The sequence below is a fragment of the Papio anubis genome, chromosome 7 (genome assembly GCF_008728515.1).
Source record: "Papio anubis isolate 15944 chromosome 7, Panubis1.0, whole genome shotgun sequence".
NCBI classification, from domain to species: domain Eukaryota; kingdom Metazoa; phylum Chordata; class Mammalia; order Primates; family Cercopithecidae; genus Papio; species Papio anubis.
In genome coordinates, this window is record NC_044982.1 from 83421474 (window position 1) to 83447548 (window position 26075).

General features: G+C 46.1%; 1 protein-coding gene and 1 long non-coding RNA gene across 6 annotated transcripts; one reads left to right on the forward strand and one right to left on the reverse strand.

Annotated features, from left to right (window-relative positions):
• The first annotated feature begins 363 nt into the window (after window positions 1–363).
• On the forward strand, window positions 364–25635 carry C7H14orf93 (chromosome 7 C14orf93 homolog). 5 transcript variants are annotated; one of them, XM_017961036.2, is made up of 8 exons: window positions 364–442; window positions 12053–12401; window positions 12714–13028; window positions 15178–15498; window positions 22096–22157; window positions 22378–22481; window positions 24509–24621; window positions 24890–25635. In XM_017961036.2, the coding sequence occupies exons 3-8, from the start codon at window positions 12720–12722 to the stop codon at window positions 25307–25309; spliced, it is 1329 nt and encodes a 442-aa protein (XP_017816525.1). In that variant the 5' UTR covers window positions 364–442; window positions 12053–12401; window positions 12714–12719; the 3' UTR covers window positions 25310–25635. The 5 variants fall into 5 exon arrangements, with proteins under 5 accessions (XP_017816525.1, XP_017816519.1, XP_031524109.1 ...); XM_017961030.2 differs by having other exon boundaries at window positions 12053–13028; XM_031668249.1 differs by lacking the exon at window positions 364–442 and adding an exon at window positions 10963–11483 and having other exon boundaries at window positions 12190–13028.
• LOC108586828 lies at window positions 17121–24939 on the reverse strand. Its single transcript, XR_002523248.2, has 3 exons — window positions 24857–24939; window positions 22267–22474; window positions 17121–17629 (listed from the first exon to the last, which is right to left on the reverse strand). It is a non-coding gene; the product is annotated as an uncharacterized LOC108586828 (long non-coding RNA).
• Window positions 25636–26075: the final 440 nt, after the last annotated feature.

The following is a 26075-nucleotide window of genomic DNA, read 5'->3' on the forward strand; positions in this document are numbered from 1 at the left end:
TGGAAACCCGGAGTAGGGCCCACGCACCAAGTCCCTGATGTTTAATCGCAGTCTAGAATGTTACTGACTAGTTCACCCAATTTAACAAAGTGTCCGGAGGTCGTTCACTGGATGGTTATGCTGGTGACTGGGCCTTGTTTCACCGAGAAAAAAAGATGGGAAAGAGTGAGAGGACGGTGAGAAAGTGAAAGGGAGAGAGGTGGGGAAGATGTCTGCCAAGGTCCAGGCGAGGTTGGGGGTCGGCGGTCCGGTGGCCCTCAGGGGTCCCCCCGCCCGGGGTTGGCGCCTCGGGCGCGGCGCGTGTGCTTGCGGGCGGGGCGCCCCGCGGCCGCGGGCGGCCAATCCGGGAGGGCGTCCGGGGAGGGGCGGGGCTTGCCGGCTCGGGCTCCGCGAGTCCTCCTTTTTGCACACACACGAATACAAAGAGCCATACGACCTTCGGGTATCCTTTTTCCATTTTTTTTCCCTCCTTAATCTTGTGTGTGTTTTCAAATTTTTAAAAATAGCGATCTGTAGCAGTGCTGGGGTGAGGAAACTGTTGCTAAGGGGAATTTGCTCTTTCCCCCATTTCTTTTTCTGTCTCTCTTCCTCTTTCTTTTTCCTGGTCAAGGTTTTAAATATACCAAGAAGTTGAGAAGCAGGATGGCCGTGTACAACCGTTTCCAGCCAAATTTATAGTTTTTTTTTCAAATCACATTTTAAGAACTGGTAGATTTTTGTGGTTGAGGGACTTTAAAAATTTAGCCGCTTGGGAAGTACAGATTTTTTTAAGCGGGCTGAAGGGATAATGTAAATTTCTGCCACAGGCAACATCGAAGGAAGCAGAGAGAGATTTGAGGCTCCCTCAGAAAGCTGTGTGCGTGCTTTTTACACACCCACTCCCCAGAACCAAAACCAACTGGCTGGGATGTGGCACTTGTCCAAGGCCAATAGGTTAATATTGGGATATTATAATGGAGACATTCATTTCCCTAGGGAAGGGGGACAGACCTTACAGTGTGTCTTTCACACACATTTTCATTAGAACATTTGTGTGTATGTGTGTGTGTGTTTCTTGAAACAAATTTGTAAAGTTATAATTTGGGGTTATTTGTGTATATGTACAATATGTGTGTATATGTGCCATATCAGATTTTATTTTCAAAAGTGATAAATATATCTGGTTTTATGTGTGCAAAGTATCCCCTAGGATGTGAATTTTTTTTCTGTTGTCTTCCCAAATGTGATCGAAACATTTTGTGTGCAAAGCAGAGCTTAGAAGAAATCCTATGCTTAGCATACTTAGGCACTTTCTATGTGCATTTACTATATTTTTCTGCTCCTAAAGGATCAGAATAATGAATAATTAAATAATTGCCAAGGAGTATATAGTCCATGTGGCAAATGAGAGTAGGCAATTTATTGAATCTGTGGTTCAAAGCCTTCAGTGACTGTTTTGCCTAAGTGGTTTTGCTTTTTATTGTCTCACGTTCTTAAATGTACAGCTGTGTATATTTTGGCCTTTATGTGTGGTTTGGTTGGTGTGTTCAGAAGGGAAGTTCTTTCTTGGCTTTTTGACAAAATGGTCGTTTATTGGTTGGAATCTATTCGAAAAGCTCCACAGCTGGCAAAATATCAGGAAAAAAAATCCAGTCAAGTCTGATTCTCAAAAACTGTTCATGGTGATGGTGATAGGGAGCCAAGAGGATGCAAAGGCAAATAATAGAAGGGATAAGAAATGCCTTTTGGTTATCATGTTGCATTTTTAGAATGGAAAGCCTTCTCCTCATTTCTAAGAGTCACAGAAAAAAAGTATGTGAATTAGAGAAAAACAGTCTCGCAGAGCAGAACCTCCTGTTACAGGAGCCCTATTTTCACTTCATTCTGTTACAGAATCACTGTCTCCTCATTAGAAGTCATATGGAAAATATCTGTATCCAAATTTGTATTCGCAGATTGGAGTGAAAGCATAGGAGGTATATGGGATGCTGAGGGAGAAACTGGAATGTCACAGATGCAGTGACAACCAGGAGATTAAAAAGAAAGGATCTACTGTAGAATTTAAATTTCATTACAACAAAACCTCTGTATAATAATGCATTTCTATTACACAGCTAGCATCCTATTCTATTTCAAGCAGTATTTGACTCCCAAATACCGACTGCAATAAAATTACTTGTACAAATTTGTAACAAATGTGGCCCTGTTTGGGCTTTCTGGGTTTCTTACTTGTGCTGAGTGTATTTTTATTCTCTAACAATTCAAGTCAGACCAGTGCTTAATAAATACTGGCTCGACTGTGGATTATTCCACAAGTTCAGGCCTGCATTTCTTTGAAATCTAGTCAGATTCTAGTGACCTTTGTGATCACGGCAGTAGTTTTTTGTTTTTGTTTTTTTTTAAACGGAGTTTCGCTCTTGTTGCCCAGGCTGGAGTGCAATGGCGCGATCTTGGCTCACTACAACCTTCGCCTCCTGGGTTCAAGGAATTCTCCTGCCTCAGCCTCCCGAGTAGCTGGGATTACAGGCATGTGCCACCAGGCCCAGCTGATTTTTGTATTTTTAGTAGAGACAGGGTTTCACCATGTTGGTCAGGCTGGTCTCCAACTCCTGACCTTAGGTGATCCGCCAGCCTCTGCCTCTCAAAGTGCTGGGATTACAGGCGTTAGCCACCGCGCCCGGCCAGTGACGGCAATTTTTAATGGAGTTTTACCCTTTTTAGCTCTTTTCCACATCAATACAGGTCATCACATATACTTTTTACTTTACTTTTTAGCTTCTCAAAAAATAAGGAAGCTCTCCCCAGAACAGTGCAGAGCCCGTGTCCCTGATTTCCTAGGCCATTTGATTTCTACATCCAGGAACGTAGGGTCATATCCAGTTACTGCTTTTTCTTTCTTTTGTAAGAAAGGAGATAATTCCTCGCACATATATATCATTGGCTTGGCCTTCCAAAGCAAAGCAAAACTAAACTTTGTTATTTTGCCTGGGAATCCTCGGGGCCCCTAGTATCGGAAACTTAAAAACTATGAGCTACTAATTTGCAGGTGACATGTGAAAGAAATGTAACCGAGGCCAGCAGTAACTAAAAGTCGGCCACCACCCAACGTGTGACGCCGATTTGTGGCCACTGTGCTTATAATCGTGTACACACAGGTTTGTGAGCAACAGGGAACAAAAGCAAGTAAACAAAAACAAGCTAAAGATGGCGTCTGACGGCCTTGAAATAGCCTCCCAGTCTTGTCCCTCCCTGAGGAGGCCCCTCCCCTACCTGACTTTTTGAGTGACTGTTGTTTGTAGCCAATAGTGTCCGTGACCCTGCTCCCCAACCGTCGTATAACCGCCAATCACCGGGAGCCAGAAGGCAAGCGGGGCGGTGTCTCCCCGCGTGCGCGAGCCGGCCGGGTACACGGGGAGGCGCCGCGGATTCCTCTGCCGCGCGCCCGCCTCAGGCCCAGCCTAGCTGAGTCAGCCCGTGCGGTAGCGCCGGGCACACGCGGTAGAACAACCGTAGGGCTGCTAAGCTGCACCTCCGCGTCAGTTCTCACGGCGAGCGCCGCCTTCAGCCCAGGTTCTCAAAGCTGTCGGTGCTACGTAGTCTACCCTCCCCGGTGACCCGGCGAGATCCCCAGCCGCTCCTCCGGCCGCCCTGCTCTCCGCAGCCCTCCCGGGAATGACCCCCTTTACCCGGGACTCCCAGAGCGCACTGTATGGTTGGGCACAGTGGCGAGTCACCCTGTCGCCTGCGGCCTCTTGAGCAGTCGCCGATCTTTGCCGCCAGCGTCGCTGCGATCGCCCTGCCGGTAGCTGAATCACACTTACCCATCGGAAATGGTTCTGGCGTCCCTGGGGTCCACCTTGTCATCCTTGACTAATATTTAATCAACTAACATTTACCAAGTTCTCGCTGGCACAGGAGAGACTTCTAGGAGCTACTTTTTAATTTTTCAGTTTCTCCATAAATGTAGTGAGTCCCTTACATTAGGCAAACCTGAAATCGGAAATATTCATCTTACCAATGTAACCTTAGCAAATGTAAATAAAAAGGACTGTGCTATGCTGGATTAAAAATTCTCATCCTGTTATAGAAATATACCTGGAATTTTCAGATTACATAGAATCCTTTTAAGACCGCATTCTGCCTTCTGGGTCTACAGTTCTGTTTTTTACCCCTAAAAATAAGGTCTTGGATTTTTTGCAGATCATTAGACGAGTCACTCTTTTAAAATGTGGGAAAATAGTATTTTGTGGTATTTACTTAGCTGCTCTTGTGTGATAAGGAGCTCATTTCTGATAAAAATAGGTTTTGAGAGAACCTTTTGACAGGTGAGCCATTTTGCACCTTGAAGTGGAGGAGTAGGACTGACCAACACAGCAGGAGTTTTAAGTGGCCATTTACCTTATTTATTTCTTAAAATGAAGATTATGATATGAATTGCCATGCTTTCAGTAATCACATTTAAGGAAGTCTATTGCTAGCATGACCCTGAATGAGTCAAGCGCCCATTATAAAAACATATATCATCTGAATGATACCATATCATACACATCTATTAAATAGTGAGAAAACTTTTATTTTTCATAGTTTGGGGGTGAACTCAGTCATGCAGAAAATTCAAACTCAGAATGGGGAGAAAGCAAGCAAGGGAACTGCCAAGAGTATGATATATTTAGTCCTAACAAAAATGTGACTTGGGAGGAAAGGGATAGTTAAAATTATGGACAGTCTCACCCTGAACTGTCTGTCTAAAGGAGATGAATTTTCTTTCTTTCTTATCTGAATATTTATGAAAAATACCAAAAGTACTGGAAAGTACATTTTTAAGGCTCATCTCACATGTATTTAAATTAGACCAATACTGAAATGAACCCCAAATGCATATATTTTTTGCAAACCTAAGTGTGACATCTACTGTCATGCTGTGTTGGCAACTTATCCCAAGATTGAAGATCTTTTTCTGTTTTTTAGACCTAGTCAGTTGTTTTCAGGACTTTCTACATAACATGTTGCCATCAGTTGAAATTTAAAATGTTAAATAAATATACTTCACTAATATACTGGTGTCTCCTCTTTATTTATTTATTTTTTAAAGACTGGGTCTCGCTATGCTGCCCAGGTTGGTCTCAAACTCCTGGGCTCAAGCGATCCTCCTCTCCTCCCAAAGTGCTGGGATTACAGGCATGACCCACCATGCCCGGCCATGGTATTTCCTGTCAACTGCCTCATTTCTGTCATTCTGGTGGTGGTGGTGGTACCATCCTGTTACTCTTAGGCTTATAATCTTGCAGTTGTCTTTAACCAGTTATCTCTATACCCCATCTCTATACCTCTGTCAATTCTCCTTACCTTACTATATAAGCCCCTTTGCTCTGACCTCTGACATGTACCCTGTTAAGTCCTGTAATTTTTTTTTTCCCTAGAATGTCTTACTACCCTATCAGTTCATCTGATACATTGCTCAAGGCTCAACTGGAAGCTTTTATTCTGTAAGAACTCTTTCTCAATATGATTTCATTTTGTTAATCTTTCCATTATTTTGAACTACTCAGAAATTTTTCAATCTATACCATATTATTAGGACTTGCATGTATTTCACTTTGTTATGTATTTGTTTATTTATTTATTTTTGAGACAGTTTCATTCTTGTTGCCCAGGCTGGAGTGCAATGGTGCAATCTCGGCTCATTGCAACCTCCACCTCCTGGGTTCAAGTGATTCTCCTTCCTCAGCCTCCTGAGTAGCTGGGATTACAGGCATGTGCCACCACACCTGGCTAATTTTGTATTTTTAGTAGAGACAGAGGTTCTCCATGTTGGTCAGGCTGGTCTCGAACTCCCGACCTCAGGTGATCTGCCCGCCTCGGCCCCTCAAAGTGGTGAGATTACAGGCGTGAGCCACCACGCCCAGCCTCACTTTGTTTTTTAGATAGTCCATGTTTAGAACATTCCATGTTCTTTTTTTTTTTTTTTTTTTTTGAGGCGGAGTCTCGCTCTGCCGCCCAGGCTGGAGTGCAGTGGCCAGATCTCTGCTCACTGCAAGCTCCGCCTCCCGGGTTCACGCCATTCTCCTGCCTCAGCCTCCCGAGTAGCTGGGACCACAGGCGCCGCCACCGCGCCCGGCTAGTTTTTTTGTATTTTTTAGTAGAGACGGGGTTTCACCGTGTTAGTCAGGATGGTCTCGATCTCCTGACCTCGTGATCCGCCCATCTCGGCCTCCCAAAGTGCTGGGATTACAGGCTTGAGCCACCGCGCCGGGCCTACATTCCATGTTCTTAAGACATTCCCATCTGAAATACACTTTAAGTGCCTTGTAGGTAGAGACTTTGTCTTCCCTTCATTTGAGTACTTAGTAGGCGCAATCCATTTTGGTGAATCATCCTTTAACATGGCCTTACATATAAAAACTTTTGAGCCTGGGCACAGTGGCTCACACCTGTAATCCCAGCACTTTGGGAGGCCAAGGCGGGCAGATCACTTGAGGTCAGGATTCATTAGTCAGTTATGGTGGCACACGTCTGTAATCCCAGCTATTCGGGAGGCTGAGGCAGAAGAATTGCTTGAACCTGGGAGGCGGAAGTTGCAGTGAGCCAAAATCATGCCACTGCACTCCAGCCTGGGTGACAGAGCGAGACTCTGTATCCAAAAAAAAAAAAAAATATATATATATATATATATATAGGCCGGGTGTGGCTCATGCCTGTAATCTCAGCACTTTGGGAGGCTGAGAAGGGCAGACCACAAGGTCAGGAGTTCAAGAGCAGCTTGGCCAATAGGGTGAAACCCCATCTCTCCTAAAAATACAAAAATTACCCGGGAGTGGTGACACATGCCTGTAGTCCCAGCTACTCTGGAGGCTGAGGCAGGAGAATCGCTTGAACCTGGGAGGCAGAGGTTGCAGTGAGCCAAGATCATGCCTCTGCACTCTAGCCTGGGTGACAGAGCAAGACTGTCTCAAATAAATAAATAAATTATATATATATATATATATATATATATATATATATATGTGAACCTAAAAACACCTCCCCGCACTCACCAGCTCACCTTCTTTTTTTTTTTGAGCCGGAGTCTTGCCCTGTCTCCCAGGCTGGAGTGCAATGGCGTGATCTCAGCTCATTGCAACCTCTGCCTCCTGGATTCAAGCCATTCTCCTGCCTCAGACTCCCGAGTAAGTAGCTGGGATTACAGGCATCGCGCCACCATGTGCTGCTAATTTTTTTTTTTTTGTATCTTTAGTAGAGACAGGGTTTCACCATGTTGGCCAGGCTGGTCTTGAACTCACCTCAGGTGACCTGCCCGCTTCAGCCTCCCAAAGTGCTGGGATTATAGGCATAAGCCACGGTGCCGGGCCCAGCTCACCTTCTTTAATGGGGATATATGCAGCTAATGAAATTAATGTTTTGTTTTCAGTCATGTATCCAGCACTTAAATAGTTACCTGGTTAGTAAATATAACATGAAATATTCATTTATTACCTGGTGATCCCAATTTCTTTCTATAATATAAAGTTTAGGTGACAGACTATAGCAAGAGGCTGGGAAATTAAGTCAGCACTAGTGTCCATGGAAACCAAAAAAGAATTATTTGAATGCCCATTGTGCTAGACCACACTGTACCAGGTTTTTATAGGCAGGTTAATTCAAGAAAACACTTATTTGTTGCCCTGAATGTGATGTTTTAAGATGGACATAGTATGGTAATATACAAAGTAGAAAAACAGAAGAGAAATTGAGGAACAAATTGAACTCACAATAGGAAAATACATTTAGCATTAAAAACTAACATAAAATATTATCCTTAGTCTGAGACCAAGTCATGATAGCAAGTAAATTCCAAATACTCAATTACCTTTCTAATTTGCATCATAGAAGATTTTGTACCTATAAATGCATCCTCATAGACTTGAGGAATAATGTATTGTTTCTTTTTTTTTTTTTTTTTCTTTTGAGACGGAGTCTTGCTCTGTCGCCCAGGCTCGAGTGCAGTGGCCCGATCTCAGCTCACTGCAAGCTCCGCCTCCCGGGTTTACGCCATTCTCCTGCCTCAGCCTCCCGAGTAGCTGGGACTACAGGTGCCCGCCACCTCGCCCGGCTGGTTTTTTGTATTTTTTAGTAGAGACGGGGTTTCACCGGGTTAGCCAGGATGGTCTCGATCTCCTGACCTCGTGATCCGCCCGCCTCGGCCTCCCAAAGTGCTGGGATTACAGGCTTGAGCCACTGCGCCCGGCCAATGTATTGTTTCTTAGAAATTCATTATTAAATTTGGGGGCAAATTTCCCCAAATTCTGTTTCAAGCCATTGCATTTTATTCAAAATTATGGAATCAGGAGTCAAGGTGGTGGCTCACACCTGTGATCCCAGCTACCCAGGAGTCTGAGGCGGGAGGATGGCTTGAGGCCAGGAGTTGAAGACCAACCTAGGCAACATAGCAAGACCCTGCCTCTTAAAAAAAAAAAAGATTAAGGAATCAGGATGAGTGTCCAGGGTGGGAACACAAAAGGTTACAGGAATAATCATAATATCATGCAGCCATTACTAGTGGAGCACTGACCATGTGCCAGCACTCTATAGGTGCCTTACATATATTATGTATAATCTTCATAGAAAACACTCAAAGTAGATAGTGATGAGAAAACTTGTACTCAGAAAAGTGAAATAATTTACTCATGTTCATGCAGCTTATACATGGTGCAGCCAGGGGAGAACCTCATTTAAAAAAAATTTTTTTTTGAGATGGAGTTTCGTTCTATCACCCAGGCTAGAGTGCAGTGGCATGATCTTGGCTCACTGCAACTTCTGACTGCTGGGTTCAAGCAATTCTCCTCCCTCAGCCTCCTGAGTAGCTGGGATTACAGACATGTATCACCATGGCTGTCAAATTTTTATATTTTTAGTAGAGATAGGGTTTCACCATGTTGGCCAGACTGGTCCCGAACTCCTAACCTCAAGTTATCCACCCACCCCAGCCTCCCAAAGTGTTGGGATTACAGGCATGAGCTGTCGCGTCCGGCCACCCTTTTTTTTTTTTTTTTTTTGAGATGGAGTCTTGCTCTGTTGCCCAGGCTGGAGTGCAGTGGTGCGATTTCGGCTCACCACAAGCTCCGCCTCCCAGGTTCACACCATTCTCCTGCCTCAGCCTCCCCAGTAGCTGGGACTACAGGCGCCCGCCACCATGCCCGGCTAATTTTTTGTATTTGTAGTAGAGACGGGGTTTCACTATGTTAGTCAGGATGGTCTCGATCTCCTGACCTCGTGATTCGTCCGCCTTGGCCTCCCAAAGTGCTGGGATTACAGGCATGAGCCACCGCCTGGCCTTTTTTTTCTTTTTTGAGACGGAGTCTCGCTCTGTCCCCCAGGCTGGAGTGCAGTGGCGCGATCTCAGCTCACTGCAAGCTCCGCCTCCTGGGTTTACGCCATTCTCCTGCCTCAGCCTCCCGAGTAGCTGGGACTACAGGCGCCCGCCACCTCGCCCGGCTAGTTTTTTGTATTTTTTTAGTAGAGACAGCGTTTCACCGTGTTAGCCAGGATGGTCGCGATCTTCTGACCTTGTGATCCGCCCGTCTCGGCCTCCCAAAGTGCTGGGATTACAGGCTTGAGCCACCGCGCCCGGCCTTTTTTTTTTTTTAACCTGCAATACAGTGCTGTTTTGGAAAGATGACCAAGGAAAGACGACCAAGGAAAGACTATTTAAAGAAGAGGGGCCCGGGCGCAGTGGCTCACACCTGTAATCCCAACACTTTGGGAGGCTGAGGTGGGTGGATCACTTGAGGTCAGGAGTTCGAGATCAGCCTGGCCAACATGGCAAAACCCTGTCTCTACTAAAAATATAAAAATTAGCCATATGTGGTGGCGCGTGTCTGTAATGCCAGCCACTTGGGAGCCTGAGGCAGGAGAATCACTTGAACCCGGGAGGCGGAGCTTGCAGTGAACCCAGATCTTACCATTGTACTCTGGCCTGGGCAACAGAGCGAGACTCCGTCTCAAAAAAATGATAAATAAAAATAAAAGAGAGGGGAAGAGCTTGAGGCAGGCTCAACACTGGTAGGGGTAAAAGCCTCTTGCAAGAAAGAGTAACTGTGTGAGGCAAGAGAGTTTGGTACCAGAAAGGAGTTAGACAGCTCACCCAGTGTCCCAACCTGATGCATCGTAATAATTACTGATTTTACAAATACTGAACGCAGCTGGCAAGCATTTGAATACTATTATTTATTATCACCAAAACATTCTTTTGCCCACAGCATCCATGTTTAAGAGCAAACTCCCTGCATGATGTAGGTTAAAGAAAGAATTAAAAAGAAAAAACTCTGCAGGAGCAGTGTAGGCCCTAATTTAGGAAGGAAAAGAATACATAAGTGATTCATCTATAAATTGACATAGAATCGCTTAGTGCTTTCCTTTAACCTTTAGTTTTAATTTGGTTTAACCTTTAGTTTCAGGTTTAACTGTGCCTTCCAGTGACTATAATGACAAGGAAGCTGTAAATGTATTTGAGTTAAGTTTTTGTGAGAAGTAAGTATCTGGCACAGAAAAAGCCATTTCTTCAACATAAAGGGTGGAAAGAGCAAATTAAAGACTATTGTTTGATAACCACATGTAATTAAAATGCATTGTCAGATTTATGTTTTAGTACCTCAGAGGCATTGATATTGCCTGTTTCTGAAATGAGATTGCCTACTCAAAAAGAAAAGAAAAGAAAAGAAAACCCTCAATATATAGAAAATTCTCCTAACCTCCTACTCTTTTTTTTTTGAGGTGGAGTCTTGCCCTGTTGCCAGGCTGGAATGCAGTGGCATGATCTCGGCTCACTGCAACATCTGCCTCCTGGGTTCAAGTGATTCTCCTGCCCCAGCCTCCCAAGTAGCTGGGATTACAGGCGCCCGCCACAACGCCCGGTTAATTTTTGTATTTTTAATAGAGACGGGATTTCACCATGTTAGTCAGGCTGGTCTCGAACTCCTGACCTCAGGTGATTGCCCCGCCTCAGCCACCCACAGTGCTGGGATTACAAGCGTGAGCCACCATGTCCGGTCCCTCCTCTCCTTTTAATTGTAATGTTTTAATTTACAGGGTAAGAGAGAAATGCATCTCTCAGGGAAATTGTAAACATACTTAAGGTTTTGACACGGAGCATCAGAAGGATTTTTTTTCTACTATCAAGTATTATTTAGAAAATTACAATATTTATTAAGTTCCCTGGAATGTTCTCAGTGGTACGAATCAACTTCTTTACTCCTTTTTTTCTCTCCTGGAGTAGTTTAGTTGCTTAACTACAGTAATTTAAAAGAAAGGCAGTTTGGTTTATCACTGACATTCTGGTTTCTCCTTTTATGGGGGCTGGTCATGCAGGCAAAGTGGCAGCATGGCTGTTCAGACATTCCTGTTGAATTTTGGATCCACCCTTAAGGAGTATGAGAAATGAAGATAAGGGGCCCCACAGGTGCTTTCTCTGGGCTCCTGGCTGGAAGACTCAGGACAGCTAGTTTCCATTACAGAGGCTCATGGCCCAGGTATACGACTATGTGGGAAAGGAGGCTGTGCAGCCCTGGGTTACCCCTGCTCAATTCCCTGATCTTTTCATTTCATTTCCCTGCCCTCATCCCCAAAGCATTAATGATATAATAGTGAGAAGCTGGTGACATGCTGAGGGGGGCAGTGATGGATGTATTCCTTATTTAGGAGTTTTACTCTAAATGTGCATTTGTATGAAAATTATAGAGAGGGTAGAATCATGATTGTTGTGATTCTTAATGTCAACAAAAAGTGGTATCAGGTAAAAAAAAAAAAAAAAAAAAAAAAAACCACTACATTGAAAGTACCAATAACTGGATTCTGCTGTTATTCCTCTGACCTTGAAAAAGACATATAACTTCTCTGTATGTCTCTTCTCCAGACCTGGAGTAATATGTGTTTCCTAGCGCTGTTGAGTAGATGAGGTAACTTACGTGAAGCGTTCTGAACTCCTTAAGGAACAATGTCAAAGCAATGAAATGCAGTACCATTATTACAGTAAAGATGGTGAGGAGGAGGAGGAGGAGACAGATCTACATTTTCTTCCTTAATCATCTAATCTTTCCAGATGCCGGAAGGTCCTTCTGAATCCCTTCCCTGTTCCTTAGGTTGCACTAGTCGGGGGTTCCATGCTGGGGGGCAGAAGGAACGCTCTCTACCCTCTAAAACCATTCATCAGGAAGGCCTTGATTTGTGATGTTCTAGGAGAGCACAGGATCTGCAAATAGAAGGCACCTGTCTCCCTTCTGCAGGCTGAGGAGAGGCCGCCGTGGACTGTGTGCTTCTTCATGGCTTATCTACTCTTCTTTCACAGACCCTACAGCTTGGGGCCTGGGCTCCTCTGACCATCCTCATTGAGAAAGGAAAGTGAGTCAAGAGAAGTCGATGATTCCTACCTGTTGGAGTGGCCCAGCAGTGTAAGCGTGGTTGTTACTGCCCCATCCACCATGTCCTTCAGTGCCACCATTCTCTTCTCCCCTCCCAGTGGCAGTGAGGCCAGATGCTGCTGCTGTGCCTGTAAGAGTGAGACTAATGGAGGCAACACAGGCTCCCAGGGTGGGAATCCTCCTCCTAGCACCCCCATCACAGTGACTGGACATGGCCTGGCTGTTCAGAGCTCAGAGCAGCTCCTGCATATTATCTACCAACGGGTGGATAAGGCAGTGGGTTTGGCCGAAGCTGCTCTGGGTCTTGCCAGAGCCAACAATGAGTTGTTAAAACGTCTCCAGGAGGAAATGGGTGAGCTGAGACAAGGGAAAGTGTCCACCCCTGATGAAGACGGGGAAAGCCGGGCACATAGTTCCCCACCTGAGGAGCCTGGGCCTCTCAAGGAAAGTCCCGGGGAAGCCTTTAAGGCTCTGTCTGCTGTGGAAGAGGAGTGTGACAGCGTGGGTAGCGGCGTGCAGGTGGTGATTGAGGAGCTGCGGCAGCTGGGAGCAGCCTCAGTGGGGCCTGGGCCTTTGGGCTTCCCAGCAACTCAGAGGGACATGCGGCTCCCGGGGTGCACACTGGCTGCCAGCGAGGGGCCCCCCCTGCTCAATCCTGTGAGTATGGCAGCAGAGGGCTGTTGCTCCTAAGTGCTTTTCCTGGCCTTTCACTCTTTTTCCTTTCTGTTCTTTTATTTCCATCTTTAAACCTTTTGTCTGTATTTGTGATAAAGCAAAACAGGACCAAGTTTCCTTTTCCTTCAGGGATAATCAGCTCTCCTATTTTCTTCCTGAACCATTAGCCTCTTTGGCAGAAGGTCATTTTTTGCTGTGTGTAGTGACGGGGTGCCCTTCCCCCTCTCTCAATAGCTCCGCATGGCACCTTTTCCTCCACAGCTGTCTCGGCTGCTCCATGGGCTCTGCCTCTCCTGGTGAGGATGCCTGCCGTGCACAGACGGCTCATTCATATTTTATTGCAGGCCCTCTGCTTGCCAAGAGGAATTCAGTACAAAGAGAGATGGGAATGTACAGGGGAGAGAGGCAGAGGTGGAGAGAGGAGGAAAAAGTGAGAGGACAAAGATAAAGATAACAGACGACAGGTATAGGGAGGGAAAGAGACAAGTAGAAATGAAGGGCTGAGGGAGGAGAGAAAGTGCAAAAAGGGAGCACAGAAGAAAGGTGAGTCTATGTGGAAAGAGAATCTACACCACAGGAGAGAGACTATGACGTAAGGCGAGAGGGAGGTGGAGGAAAGGAAATAAAATGGGAAACGAGAAAAAGAAATGGCCAACTGAGTGTTAACAGGAAGATAATAACATATAGGGAGAAAGAGGGAAGAAAAGAAGGAAGCAAGCAAGCATATTTTGTGAGCAGGAAAAGACATAGATGTACATTGTGCTATTTCAGTTTCTTTATTGCTTAAGGGCCATATGAGCAGGAAAATCCTGGCTGAGTGGAGTAAGAACTGCAGAATGTCACACATGGAAGTATGAAAAGGAGATGGAGCAACTATAGAGATCTTAGAGATAGGAAAATAACAGATGTGGTGCCACTTGAGAGACGGTGGGAGTTCTATCAGCTCTCCTCCACCTTATTCTCTGTCTGTCCTCTCTTTTTCTCCTGCTCCCACGACAAGACATAGACACCCCAGTAAAGAGTAAAGGAGCAGAACACATGGAGTAGATGGGAGGGATGGAACTCCCAGCCCATCTGCTGGATCTGAGAAATGAATACAGAAGCCCCCCTCTCCCCCTCCAGTGTAACACAGCAACTGGTCATTGCTCTCCTGAAGGCACAGCCATATGGGTAATGGCCACTGCTGCTCACCCCAGTCTGTGGCTGGTCAGGACTCTCAGTTGTTCCAGCTCAAGAGGGGAGGACCTGGAAGGTGGGAAGCAGGAGGGTACCAGGCCAGGCATTGCCCTGAGCTGTGGGTTCTTTGAGGCAGGAAAGGCTTCCAGGCTGACAGGATGGAATTAGATTTCACAGTGCAGAAAGCAGCTCACAGGTCTATAAATCTCAGCCTCCTCCCCCGCTTCTTTCTCTGTGTGTGTGTGTGTGTGTCTCCCCACTTTCAGTGTTTTGTTTTCTTGACTGCAGAAATCCCCCCTCCTTTCTTCCTCCCTCTCTCCCTTGCTCCCTCCTTCCTTTCCCGGCTCTGTATGTCCTTGATTGAGGGCACAGGCAGTCAGGTAGATGTCAGGGGCTATGACAGTCGAATGTGGCTAGGGTAGGATCAAGGTGAGGGCATGGACTGACTCTGGGAATGGAGGATAAGTGAGGGGAGCTGTCACTGCCAGTCTCTCTTTGGATTTCTGACTTTATATCTTCCTCCTTTGCTCATTTTTCTTTTATGTCTCCTCTTAATTGTTGTTACTGTTTTATTTTCTTACTCCTTCTCTTGCTTGGTTTCTTTCTTGTCATCACTTCTTCTCCCAGTCCTTTCAGACAAAACACTTACCTAGCTACATTTCTTATATCCAAGAGCTATCTATAAATGACGATTCACAAACAGTGTCAGAAGCATGCTTTCTCCTTGTGAGCAGCCCTACGGTAACAACCCAACATGAGAGGCCCTGTACACACAAGAAATATTTGCCCAACACTCATAGGAGTCCCAGAGAAACAAGCCATTGAGCATTAAAGACTGTGCTACAGTCCCCCTTCTTTCCACTTTCTGTTCACTATTCTTAGCCAAAGAATGATGGTTAACCAGGTTCCCCTAAGCCTGGCTGGCTAATAGGCTATTATTTTTTTACATTCTTAGCTGGTGGATGATTACGTGGCCTCTGAGGGTGCAGTACAGCGAGTTCTGGTCCCTGCTTATGCCAAACAGCTCTCACCAGCCACACAACTGGCAATCCAGCGGGCAACCTCAGAGACAGGACCAGAAAATGGAACCAAGCTGCCACCACCCCGCCCTGAGGACATGCTCAATGCCACTGCTGCGCTGGACAGTGCCTTGGAAGAGTCAGGCCCTGGGAGTACTGGAGAGCTGAGACACTCTCTAGGGCTGACTGTTTCCCCATGCAGGACCAGAGGAAGTGGGCAGAAGAACTCCAGGCGCAAGCGGGATCTGGTACTCTCTGTGAGTGAGCTCAATTGTTATAAATTTTTCTCCAGTCTGGAAAGATAAGTGAAGAGTGAAGGGTGGGTTGATTTTAGGCCCCCCATATTGAATGAATACTATACTGAATCCTACCAGAGTGGGAGGGATAAGGAGAGAGGTTATTCTGTAACACTAGGGATAGGAAGTCCCCTGCTAAACATCAAACTTTTAGACTTTTCCAGATAATGTGGTATCTTCCTTTATATCACATCTCCTGCTGTCCTTTTTTTTTTGAGACAGAGTCTCACTCTGTCACCCAGGCTGGAGTGCAATGGTGCGATCTCAGCTCACTGCAACCTCCGCCTCCCAGGTTCAAGTGATTCTCTAGTCTTAGCCTCCTGAGTAGCTGGGATTACAGGCACATGCCACCACCCCCAGCTAATTTTTGTATTTTTAGTAGAGACCAGGTTTTGCCATGTTGGTCAGGCTGGTCTTGAACTCCTGAGCTCAGGTGATCCACCCGCCTTGGCCTCCCAAAGTACTGGGATTACAGGCGTGAGCCGCCATGACCAGCCTTCCCAGTGTTCTAATAATCCTGATGAGAAGATCTTTAAGGGATTGAGCAGATTGATCACCAAAGGGTAACTCTGGAAATTGCCTGCAAATTAAGCTAGTGTGCAGAGTAAGTGGCAAGGGACAACTTGGGTGGAAAAGCAAGTGAAGCTGTCCTGAGGTAGTCTCAAGCTTCAGAGATGCAGAGAGTCACTAGACCTTCAGCTCAGTTATAGAGGTTTGGAGATTCCAGTCATCCCAAGAGCTCTTAGCCAGGAAGGGACTGGCCTGAACCAGGTCTGCCTAAAAGCTTCTTGGAGTGGCTGGGAGCCCAAAGAACATCCTGCTGAGCTGGGAGTCCCCGTCCTGGCAGCTGACCAAACCTAGAGAAGTTCTAGGGCAGCTGTTCTCAACCTGGGGTGATTTTACCCCCAGGAGACATTTGGAAACATCTCGAGACATTTGTGATTATTACAACTGGTGGGTGGCTGGGGGCAGGGGAAGGAGAATGCTACTGACATCTAGTGGGTGTTCTGCTAAACATCCTGTGCACACGACAGCCCCCATAACAAAGAATTATCCAGCTCAAAATGCCAATAGTGAAGAGGTTGAGAAATCTTCTTTAAAGTGACCACAGTCTTTGGGATAAACTCTATATGCAAAAACTTCTTTTTTTTTTTTTTTTTTTTTTGCTTTCTTGAGACAGGGTCTCACTCCCATTGCCCAGGCTGGAGTGCAGTGGTGTGATCATGGCTCATTGCAGGTTCGACTTCCCAGGCTCAAGTGATCTCCCACCTCAGCCTCCAGAGTAGCTGGGATTACAGGCATGCACCACCACACCTGGCTTATTTTTTGTATTTTTGTATTTTAGTTGCCCAGGCTGGTCTCACAAAAGTTTCTTTCTGACAATCATGGGGATATTGTTTTTAGTCTCACTCTGTCATCCAGGCTGGAGTGCAGTGGCGTGATTTCAGCTCACTGCAAGCCTCCCAGGTTGAAGCGATTCTCCTGCCTCAGCCTCCCGAGTATTTGGGATTGCAGGCGTGCACCACCACGCCTGGCTAATTTTTGTATTTTAGTACAGATGGGGTTTCACCATGTTGGCCAGGCTGGTCTTGAACTCCTGAGCTCAGGCAATTCACCCACCTTGGCCTCCCAAAGTGTTGGGATTACAGGCATGAGCCACCGCGCTCGGCTGGAGATATTCTTTAGCCATACAATGTTCATATTGACTATAATGAGTTTATAGTTACAATTTGCATAAAAGCAGGATTTTCCATCATTTCCATTCCACTTGTGCCTACTGCCTGTAGAGAGAGGTACAGCATTGAGGCCTGGCTTCTTCCTTCCCCTAGGAGAGTGTGGTGGAACTGAAGACGTGCAGGAAGGACAGTATGCTCACTCACCATCATGCTCTCTCTATTCTGTGCTTGAGAAGGATCTGGAGGACCAGTCAGGGAGTTTTGCTGCTCATCATGGAGGAAGGTTTAAAATGTTCTTGTGGCAGACTGTGGGTTTAGAGCAGGAGGGACAGTTGTTCCAATCTTTAGCTCTGGAACGGAATCAAAGAGGCATCTCTCCAATCGGCTGGGGCTCTTGAGGATTGCTGCTAGGGATCCTATAAACCAAAAGGATCAAACCAGAATTCTTTAATTCCTTGGAATGCTGCAGATCCCAGCCACTCCTTGGGGAAATATTTTTAGCTTATTCAGGAGGTAGGTGAGCCAACAGCCTTTACACTCCTCACACTTACTGTCTAGAGTATTTTCCCTTTCCATGTCAAGCCTGTTTTGATTTTTATCAGCTGATCTCTTCAAAGCCACTTGAGTTGGAAGCTATGTAACTCCCTTTTTTCTTTCTCCTTTTTTTTTGGTTTTTTTTTTTTTGAAACTCTCCCAAATACTTTCTGAAACATTCACCCATTCCTTTGTGATTCCTTAAGTGTGGACTACTAAGAGGTAAAATGACGGTGTTGAATATGCAGCTAGTATAATAATGGTCTTTTTTACAGAGTGGAGACCCTAGCCATAAAGAGTTGACAATACTTTCCTAAGTTGGTATGGTGAATCAGCCATAGAGGTAGAAGGATAAATTGAGGATTTCTGAATATGGAGCTGCAAAGTCCTTGGATCGGGATATGAATCTGTCAGTTTGGAACTGGGTAATTTCCACTGACTAAGGGAGCTTGGGATGAAAATATAATCAGAAACAACACAACTAAACTTAACTGAAGGAAATGTAAAACCCTGCATTAGGGCTGGGTGTGGTGGCTCAGGCCTGTAATCCCAGCACTCTGGGAGGCCAAGGCGGGTAGATCACCTGAGGTCAGGAGTTTGAGACTAGCCTGGCCAACATGGAGAAACCAAATCTCTACTAAAAATACAAAAATTAGCTGAGTGTGGTGGCGTGTGCCTGTAATCCCAGCCACTTGGGAGGCTGAGGTAGAAGAATCACTTGAACCTGGGAGGCAGAGGTTGCAGTGAGCTGAGATCATGCCACTGCACTCTATCCTGGGCGACAGAGCAAGACTACATTTCTAAATAAATAAATAAATATTGTAGGTGCTATTATGGGCAAAACTAGGAATAGATTTTGAAGCATCTAAGGCAAAACTTTTTCTTTCTTTTTTTTGAAACGGAGTCTCACTCTATTGCCCAGGCTGGAGTGCAGTGGCACGATCTCAGCTCACTACAACCTCCATCTCTTGGGTTCAAGCAATTCACCTGTCTCTGCCTCCCGAGTAGCTGGGACGACAGTTGCACACCACTACGCTTGGCTAATTTTTGTATTTTTAGTAGAGATGGGGTTTCACCATGTTGGTCAGGCTGGTCTCGAACTCCTGACCTCAGGTGATCCACCTGCCTTGGCCTCCCAAAGTACTGGGATTACAGGCATGAGCCACCACGCCCAGCTGGCAAAACTTTTTAATGAGTGAAAATGTTCGACAATAGAATAAGCTGACTCAAAATGGAGAGCTCATCATTAGATGGGTATAAACAAAGTGGAAAGACAGCCTGTTTAATGATGTGAAAGGGAGATTGGGTAATATAGCTTCCACAGTTCTTTCAGATTCACATTTCTGTTATTTTAGATTTCTGTTTTTCAGACCATTGTGTATATACTCCTGAGATTTGTGGTAACACACGAGGGGATATATAAAGCCACAGACAAACCCAGGGCTTTTTCCTGGGTCATCAGTTTTACTAGAAGATTCCAGAAGACTGCCAGGCTGGGTGGCTCATGCCCCTAATCCCAGCACTTTGGGAGGCTGAGGCAGGTGGTTCACGAGGTCAAGAGATTGCGACCATCCTGGCCAACATGGTGAAACCTCATCTCTACTAAAAATACAAAAATTAGCTGGATGTGGTGGTGGTGTACCTGTAGTCCCAGCTACTCGGGAGGCTGAGGCAGGAGAATCGCTTGAACTTGAGAGGTGGAGGTTGTAGTGAGCCGAGATCACGCCATTGCACTCCAGCCTGGCAAAAGAGTGAGACTCTGTCTCAAAAAGAAAAAAAATTTCAAGAGACTTTGAGGCAGGTCGGCACTGTCACCAGGCTGGAGTGCAGTGGCCGATCTGGGCTGCCAGCCACCTCCCTTCTCCTGCCTCAGCCTCCAGTGAGACTATAAGCGCCGCCACCTCGCCCTGGCTGAGCCACCTTATTTGGTAGAAAGGGGATTTCACCATGTTAACAGATGGTCTCCATCTCCTGACCTCGTGATCACCTCGACCTCCCTGAAGTGCTGAGACCTGGCGTGAGCCACAGCTCCAACTAAGCAACGATGCATATTAAAAGAAACACGGGCCGGATGCGATTGGCTCATGCTAATCCCAGCACACTTTGTGAGGAGGCTGAGGTGGGTGGATCACAGGGGTTGGAGTTTGAGACCAATACAAGCCAATATGGTGAAACCCTGTCTCTACTAAATACAAAATTAGGCTGGTGCCATTTTGCCATCCCAGGTACTCAGGAGGCTGAGGCTTGGGATAATCACTTGAACCTGGGAGGTGGAGGTGCAGTGAGCTGAGGGTGTGCCCCGCCCACCTTGGCCTCCCAAAGTGCTGGGATTAGAGGCATGTGCCACCGCACCCGTGAGGGCAAACTGCGGAATTCCTCCAGCCTGGGTGACAGAGGCAAGCTCTGCCACAAAAAAAAAAAGAAAAAGAAATAAAAAAACACAAATACATTTGAAGAAAAATTTAAATGTGCAGAGTGGGGGCCAGGTTACAGTGGTACACCTGTAATCCCAGCACTTTGGGAGGCCAAGGCGAGGTGGATCGAGGTCAGGAGGTCGTGACCATCCTGGCTATGCAGTGAAAACTCCATCCTCTACAAAATACAAAAAATTAGCTGGGCGTGGTGGCAAGTGCCTGTAGTCCCAGCTGCGTCGAGGAGGCTGGGGAGGAGGAGAATGGGGCGTGAACCCGAGAGGTGGAGGGTTGCAGTGAGCTGAGGTCAGCCACTGCACTCCAGCCTGGGATGACAAGCGAGGCCTCTGTCAAAAGAAAAGAAAAGAAAAGAAAAAAGGGTCACAAGGTAGGGACTTAAAAAGAGATATTCCTTCTTCGACTCTCCTGACCATGGCCGGTTGGCAAGAACAAGCGCCTTATGAAAGGCGACAAGGGAGCCAAGGAAAGAAAGTGGTTGATCCATTTTCACAAGAAAGATTGGTATGATGTGAAAGCACCTGCTATGTTCAATATAGAAATACTGGAAGCATTTCGTCACCAGGACCAGGAACCAAAATTGCATCGTTATAAAGGGTCGTGTGTTTGGAAGTGAGTGTTGCTGATTTACTGCAGAATGATGAAGTTGCATTTAGAAAATTCAAGCTGATTACTGAGATGTTCAAGGCAAAAACTGCCGTTAACTTCCATGGCATGGATCTTACCATGACAAAATGTATTCCATGGTCAAGTGGCAGACAATGATTGAAGCTCATGTTGACGTCAAGACTACCAATAGTTTACTTGCTTCGTCTGTTCTGTGGTTTTAGCATAGCAATCAAATCTAAGACCTCTTGTCATAGCACCAACAGGTCAAATCAGAAAGAAGATGAAAATTAAAATCATGACCGAGAGGTGCAAATGACTTGAAAAGTGGTCAATAAATTGATTCCAGACGGCATTGGAAAAGACATAGAAAAGGCTTGCCAATCTATTTATCCTCTCCATGATATAGCCCGTTAGAAAATGAAAAAATGCTGAAGAAGCCCAAGTTTGAATTGGGAAAGCTCATGGAGCTGCTGGTGAGCTGGAGTTCTGGAAAAGCCACAAGGACGAGACAGGTGCTGAAGTTGAACAAGCTGATGGATATGAACCACCAGTCCAAAATCTGTTTAAAAGTTCAGACTTCAATTAGTGTCAAATAAAAAGTGCTATTTGTGGGAAAGAAAAAAAAAAAGAAATGTTCACTTGGCTGGGCGTGGTGGCTCATGCCTGTAATCCCATCACTTTGGAAGGTCAAGGTAGGCAGATCACCTGAGAGCAGGAGTTTAAGACCAGCCTGGCCAACATGGTGAAACCCCATCTCTGCAAAAATACAATAATTAGCCAGGCATGATGGCAGGTGACCGTAATCCTAGCTACTTGAGAGGTTGAGGCAGGAGAATTGCTTGAACCTGGGAGGCGGAGGTTGTAGTGAGCCAAGATCGCGCCACTGCACTCTAGCCTGGGTGACAGAGCAAGACTGCGTCTCAAAAAAAAAAAAAGAAAAGTAAAAAAGAAATGTTCACTCGCAGTACTCCTAGTATATACTTGCTTTCTCAGGTATCAGGGGTATGTTCATGGAAATGTTTGAGACCCTCTGCCCTAGTGATCACACTACTCAGGAGCAGAAATAAGGCCAGGGATGATCCTGGAATCCTGACACACATGAAATGAAAAGTCAGGGAAGACCCCACTTGAAATAGTAACTTGGATAGGCTCTTGGCTTAGAAAGGGCATCTACTGAAATGGTACCTAGGCTATGGGAAGGATTCAGGCAGAGAGCCCCTTAGGGACAATGCCTTTTTACAGTAGGGACCAGAGGAGAGTTTTCATAATATCCACTCTTGGCTTGACTATGTTTTCTTTTTTTCCCCTAGAAACTGGTCCACAATGTGCATAACCACATCACCAATGACAAGAGATTCAATGGGTCTGAAAGGTATGGTCCCCTTGAGGAAAAAGAATGAGAAGGTACTTTGCTGAGGACAGGGAAGTAGAGGGGGATGCTCCAATACAGCAATGAGACTCAGGCTTTGATCTCACCATACCTTCTTAGGCCATGGAGGGATTTGCCACAAAGTTGATTAGTGCCGGGTACCTCTGTTTGTCTGGCTCTTGCAAAGCGGACAACCTTATTCATTCTCTTCTCTTTGTGGCAGCATCAAGTCCTCTTGGAATATTTCAGTAGTGAAATTTCTTCTGGAAAAGCTCAAGCAAGAGCTGGTGACCAGTCCCCACAATTACACTGATAAGGAGCTAAAAGGTGAGAAAAACTGGTTTAACTCCGATGCCATCCTTTCTCCCCCTCTCCTCCCAGTCCTCTTTCTTGGTCAGAGGAGAAGAGGAATAATAGAGATGATTTAGGTGGTTTTGAAAATAGTGGATTTGAAACTTTTTTTGGCTATTCTCACCTAAAATATATTCATAGAATTATCTCAAATTGCCTGTTTATTTCCCTCTCAGTCTGAAACGAAAATGAGAGAAGGAGGCCGGGCGCGGTGGCTCAAGCCTGTAATCCCAGCACTTTGGGAGGCCGAGACGGGCGGATCACGAGGTCAGGAGATCGAGACCATCCTGGCTAACACGGTGAAACCCCGTCTCTACTAAAAAATACAAAAAACTAGCCGGGCGAGGCGGCGGGCGCCTGTAGTCCCAGCTACTCGGGAGGCTGAGGCAGGAGAATGGTGTGAACCCAGGAGGCGGAGCTTGCAGTGAGCTGAGATCCGGCCACTGCACTCCAGCCTGGGCGACAGAGTGAGACTCCGTCTCAAAAAAAAAAAAAAAAAAAGAAAATGAGAGAAGGAAAGGGCTAGAACACCATCATGTATTCTGTTTATGCAGGTCTTGAATCTAAGGTATTATAAGAAGGAGGAATCTAAGGTGTTATGAGGAGGTGTTATGTTCAGAAGCCAGGCCTGCCCCTTGGTCCCTAAATATTATTTCCCAGGCTTTCTCTTTCCTTGCTCTCTTTTGTTATTTGTAGCTAACACTGAAGTATTACGAAAGCCCTACCTGGTAGGGCCAGGTACCGTGGCTCATCCCTGTAATCCTAGCACTTTGGGGGACCAAGGCAGGAGGATTGCTTCAGCCCAGGAGTTCGAGACTAGCATGGGCAACATGGTGAAACCCCATCTTTACCAAAAACAAACAAAGAAAAATAAAAATCAACTGGGCGGGGTGGCATGCATGACATAGTTCCAGCTACTTGGGAGGCTGAGGCAGGAGGATTGCTTGAGCCTGTGAGGTGGAGGTTGCAGTGAGCCAAGATTGTACCACTGAACTCCAGTGTGGGCAAACCTTGTTTCAAAAAAAAGAAAAAATACTTGTAATCTTATATCAAGAGTGGCAATAGGGGTAGATTGTTGTTGTTTTTTAATTTTTTTAAAAAATAGAAACTGAGTCTTACTATGTTGCCCAGGCTGGTCTCAAACTCCTGGGCTCAAGCAATCCTCCTGCCTCAGCAGGAGGCCTCCCAAAATGTTGGGATTACAGGTGTGAGCCACCATACCCAAGAAGAAGTAGGTTTTATTTGGTGGAGGGAGCTGGGAGACACAGGAGCAAGTGGAGTTGTCTTTTTCCAGTGGGAGATATTTGGGAGGAGTTAGTGTTAGAGATGGAGGTGGGCAAAGAAAGCTAAACCAATTAGCCGGCCACGGTGTGTGCACCTGTAGTCCCAGCTGCTCAGGAGGCTGAGGCTGGAGGATCACTTAAGCCCAGAAGTTTGAGGCTGCAGTGAGCTATGACCATGCCACTGCCCCCAAGCCTGGGTGACAAAGCGAGACCCTGTCTCGTAACAAAATCATAAATAAATGAAAAGAAACCTAAACCAAAGAGGAGTGAATAGATGCTAATGTCTATGCCAAGAAAGCCCAGCATCTAGGCCAAGTGCGGTTGCTCACGCCTGTAATCCCAGCACTTTGGGAGGCCGAGGCAGGTAGATCACCTGAGGTCAGGAGTTCGAGACCACCCTGACCAACTTGGAGAAACCCCCTCTCTACTAAAAAGAGCCGGGTGTGGTGGCACATGCCTGTAATCCCAGCCACTCGGGAGACTGAGGCAGGAGAATCGCTTGAACCCAGGAGACAGAGGTTGTGGTGAGCCGAGATTGTGCCACTGTACTCCAGCCTGGGCAACAAGAGCAAAACTGTGTCTCAAAAAAAAAAAAAAAAGCCCATCATCTAAGTAGTGATCCCCAACCTCCCATTCATTAGTGTTAGGGCAGAAAAACGGGCTGAGGACCACTACTCTAGAGGACCCTCCTTTTTGCTCCCTTCCTTCCCTTCCCCTCAGGAGCCTGTGTGGCCTACTTCCTTACTAAGAGGCGTGAGTATCGCAACTCCCTGAATCCCTTTAAAGGCCTGAAGGAAAAAGAGGAGAAGAAACTTCGAAGTCGCCGATATCGGGTAGGTTTCTAGGCCTTTCTTTCAAGAAACTAAACTCTAAACCCTTCCCTGAGTGGGAAGGGCCAGAGGACATGGCATCTGAGAATAGGGTTGAGAGCCAGGAATGTAGGAAGATAGAGAAGAACAGTGAGCCAGTGCTAAGATCTGACTTGGGAACTGGGTTCACTTAGGCACAGATTTTACACAGCCTTCCCCACCAAACCTCTTCCCCAAATCTAATCCATAGAATGTTTACCTTCCTAATCTATCTCCTGGGTTCCTGCCTTAGCTTTTTGCCAACCGATCCAGTATCATGAGGCATTTTGGACCTGAGGACCAACGTCTGTGGAAGGATGTGACAGAGGAGCTGATGTCAGATGAAGAGGACAGTCTTAATGAGCCAGGTGTGTGGGTGGCCCGCCCTCCCCGTTTCCGGGCCCAGCGCCTCACAGAGCTCTGCTACCACCTGGATGCTAACTCTAAGCATGGCACCAAAGCCAACCGTGTGTATGGGCCTCCCTCAGACAGACTGCCTTCTGCTGAAGCCCAGCTCCTTCCACCAGAACTTTACAATCCTAATTTCCAAGAAGAGGAAGATGAGGGAGGGGATGAGAATGCACCTGTCTCCCCATCTTTTGACCAACCCCACAAAACCTGCTGTCCTGACTTGAACTCATTCATTGAAATCAAGGTGGAAAAGGATGAATAAAATCTACAGCGAAGAATAACTCTGGCTTCCGCCATGCCCCATGTCTCAGAAATAGGTGGCCATGGGGCTTCACAAAATAATGAGATGCTCTGTGCAGTCTGAGAAAGCACATTTGCCTCTTTTTTTTTTTTAAACACAGTCTCTACTGGAAGTGGAAGCAGAACACTCTGGTGGGATAAAAACTTATCTAGAAGGGGAGAAACTCCCTCCTGTGTGAACAGTAAGCCAGAAAATGTTTATTCCTCAGCATAAACAGTGTCTCAGAGAAGCCTGGGATGAGAAAAGGAGGAGGATGGGTCCAAGAAACATGAGGCCTTCTTGACATATGCCCCGTCTCTGAGTTGTTTCTGCCCCTGCCCAGTTCCACCCAAAGCTCTGAGGAAGCAGCCCAGGTTGCACCTTTTGCTTCCCCATGACTACTGGTCTTGCTCTGCAATGGAAACTGAACAGGACCAGTCCAGGTTAATACCGCCACCTGGTGGGCAGTTTCAGTCATGAGCTTGAGTCTTCTGACCAGAGGAACACAAGTTCTCACTATTGGGGAACTGGGATCCTGATATAATAGCTATTGCTTATTGAATTACATGAGGAAAATTTTACTATTCCTATCTTGCAGATGAGGAAATTAGGCTTAAAGAGTTCCCATGTCTCACTGGAAGCCTCTCTCCCACTATGTGACCAAGCAAAATACACAGCTTTGCAGCTATTTCTTGGTCCTGTTAGCCAAGCTGTATTTTGAAGAAGGGGTGTGCATTTTGGATGGATT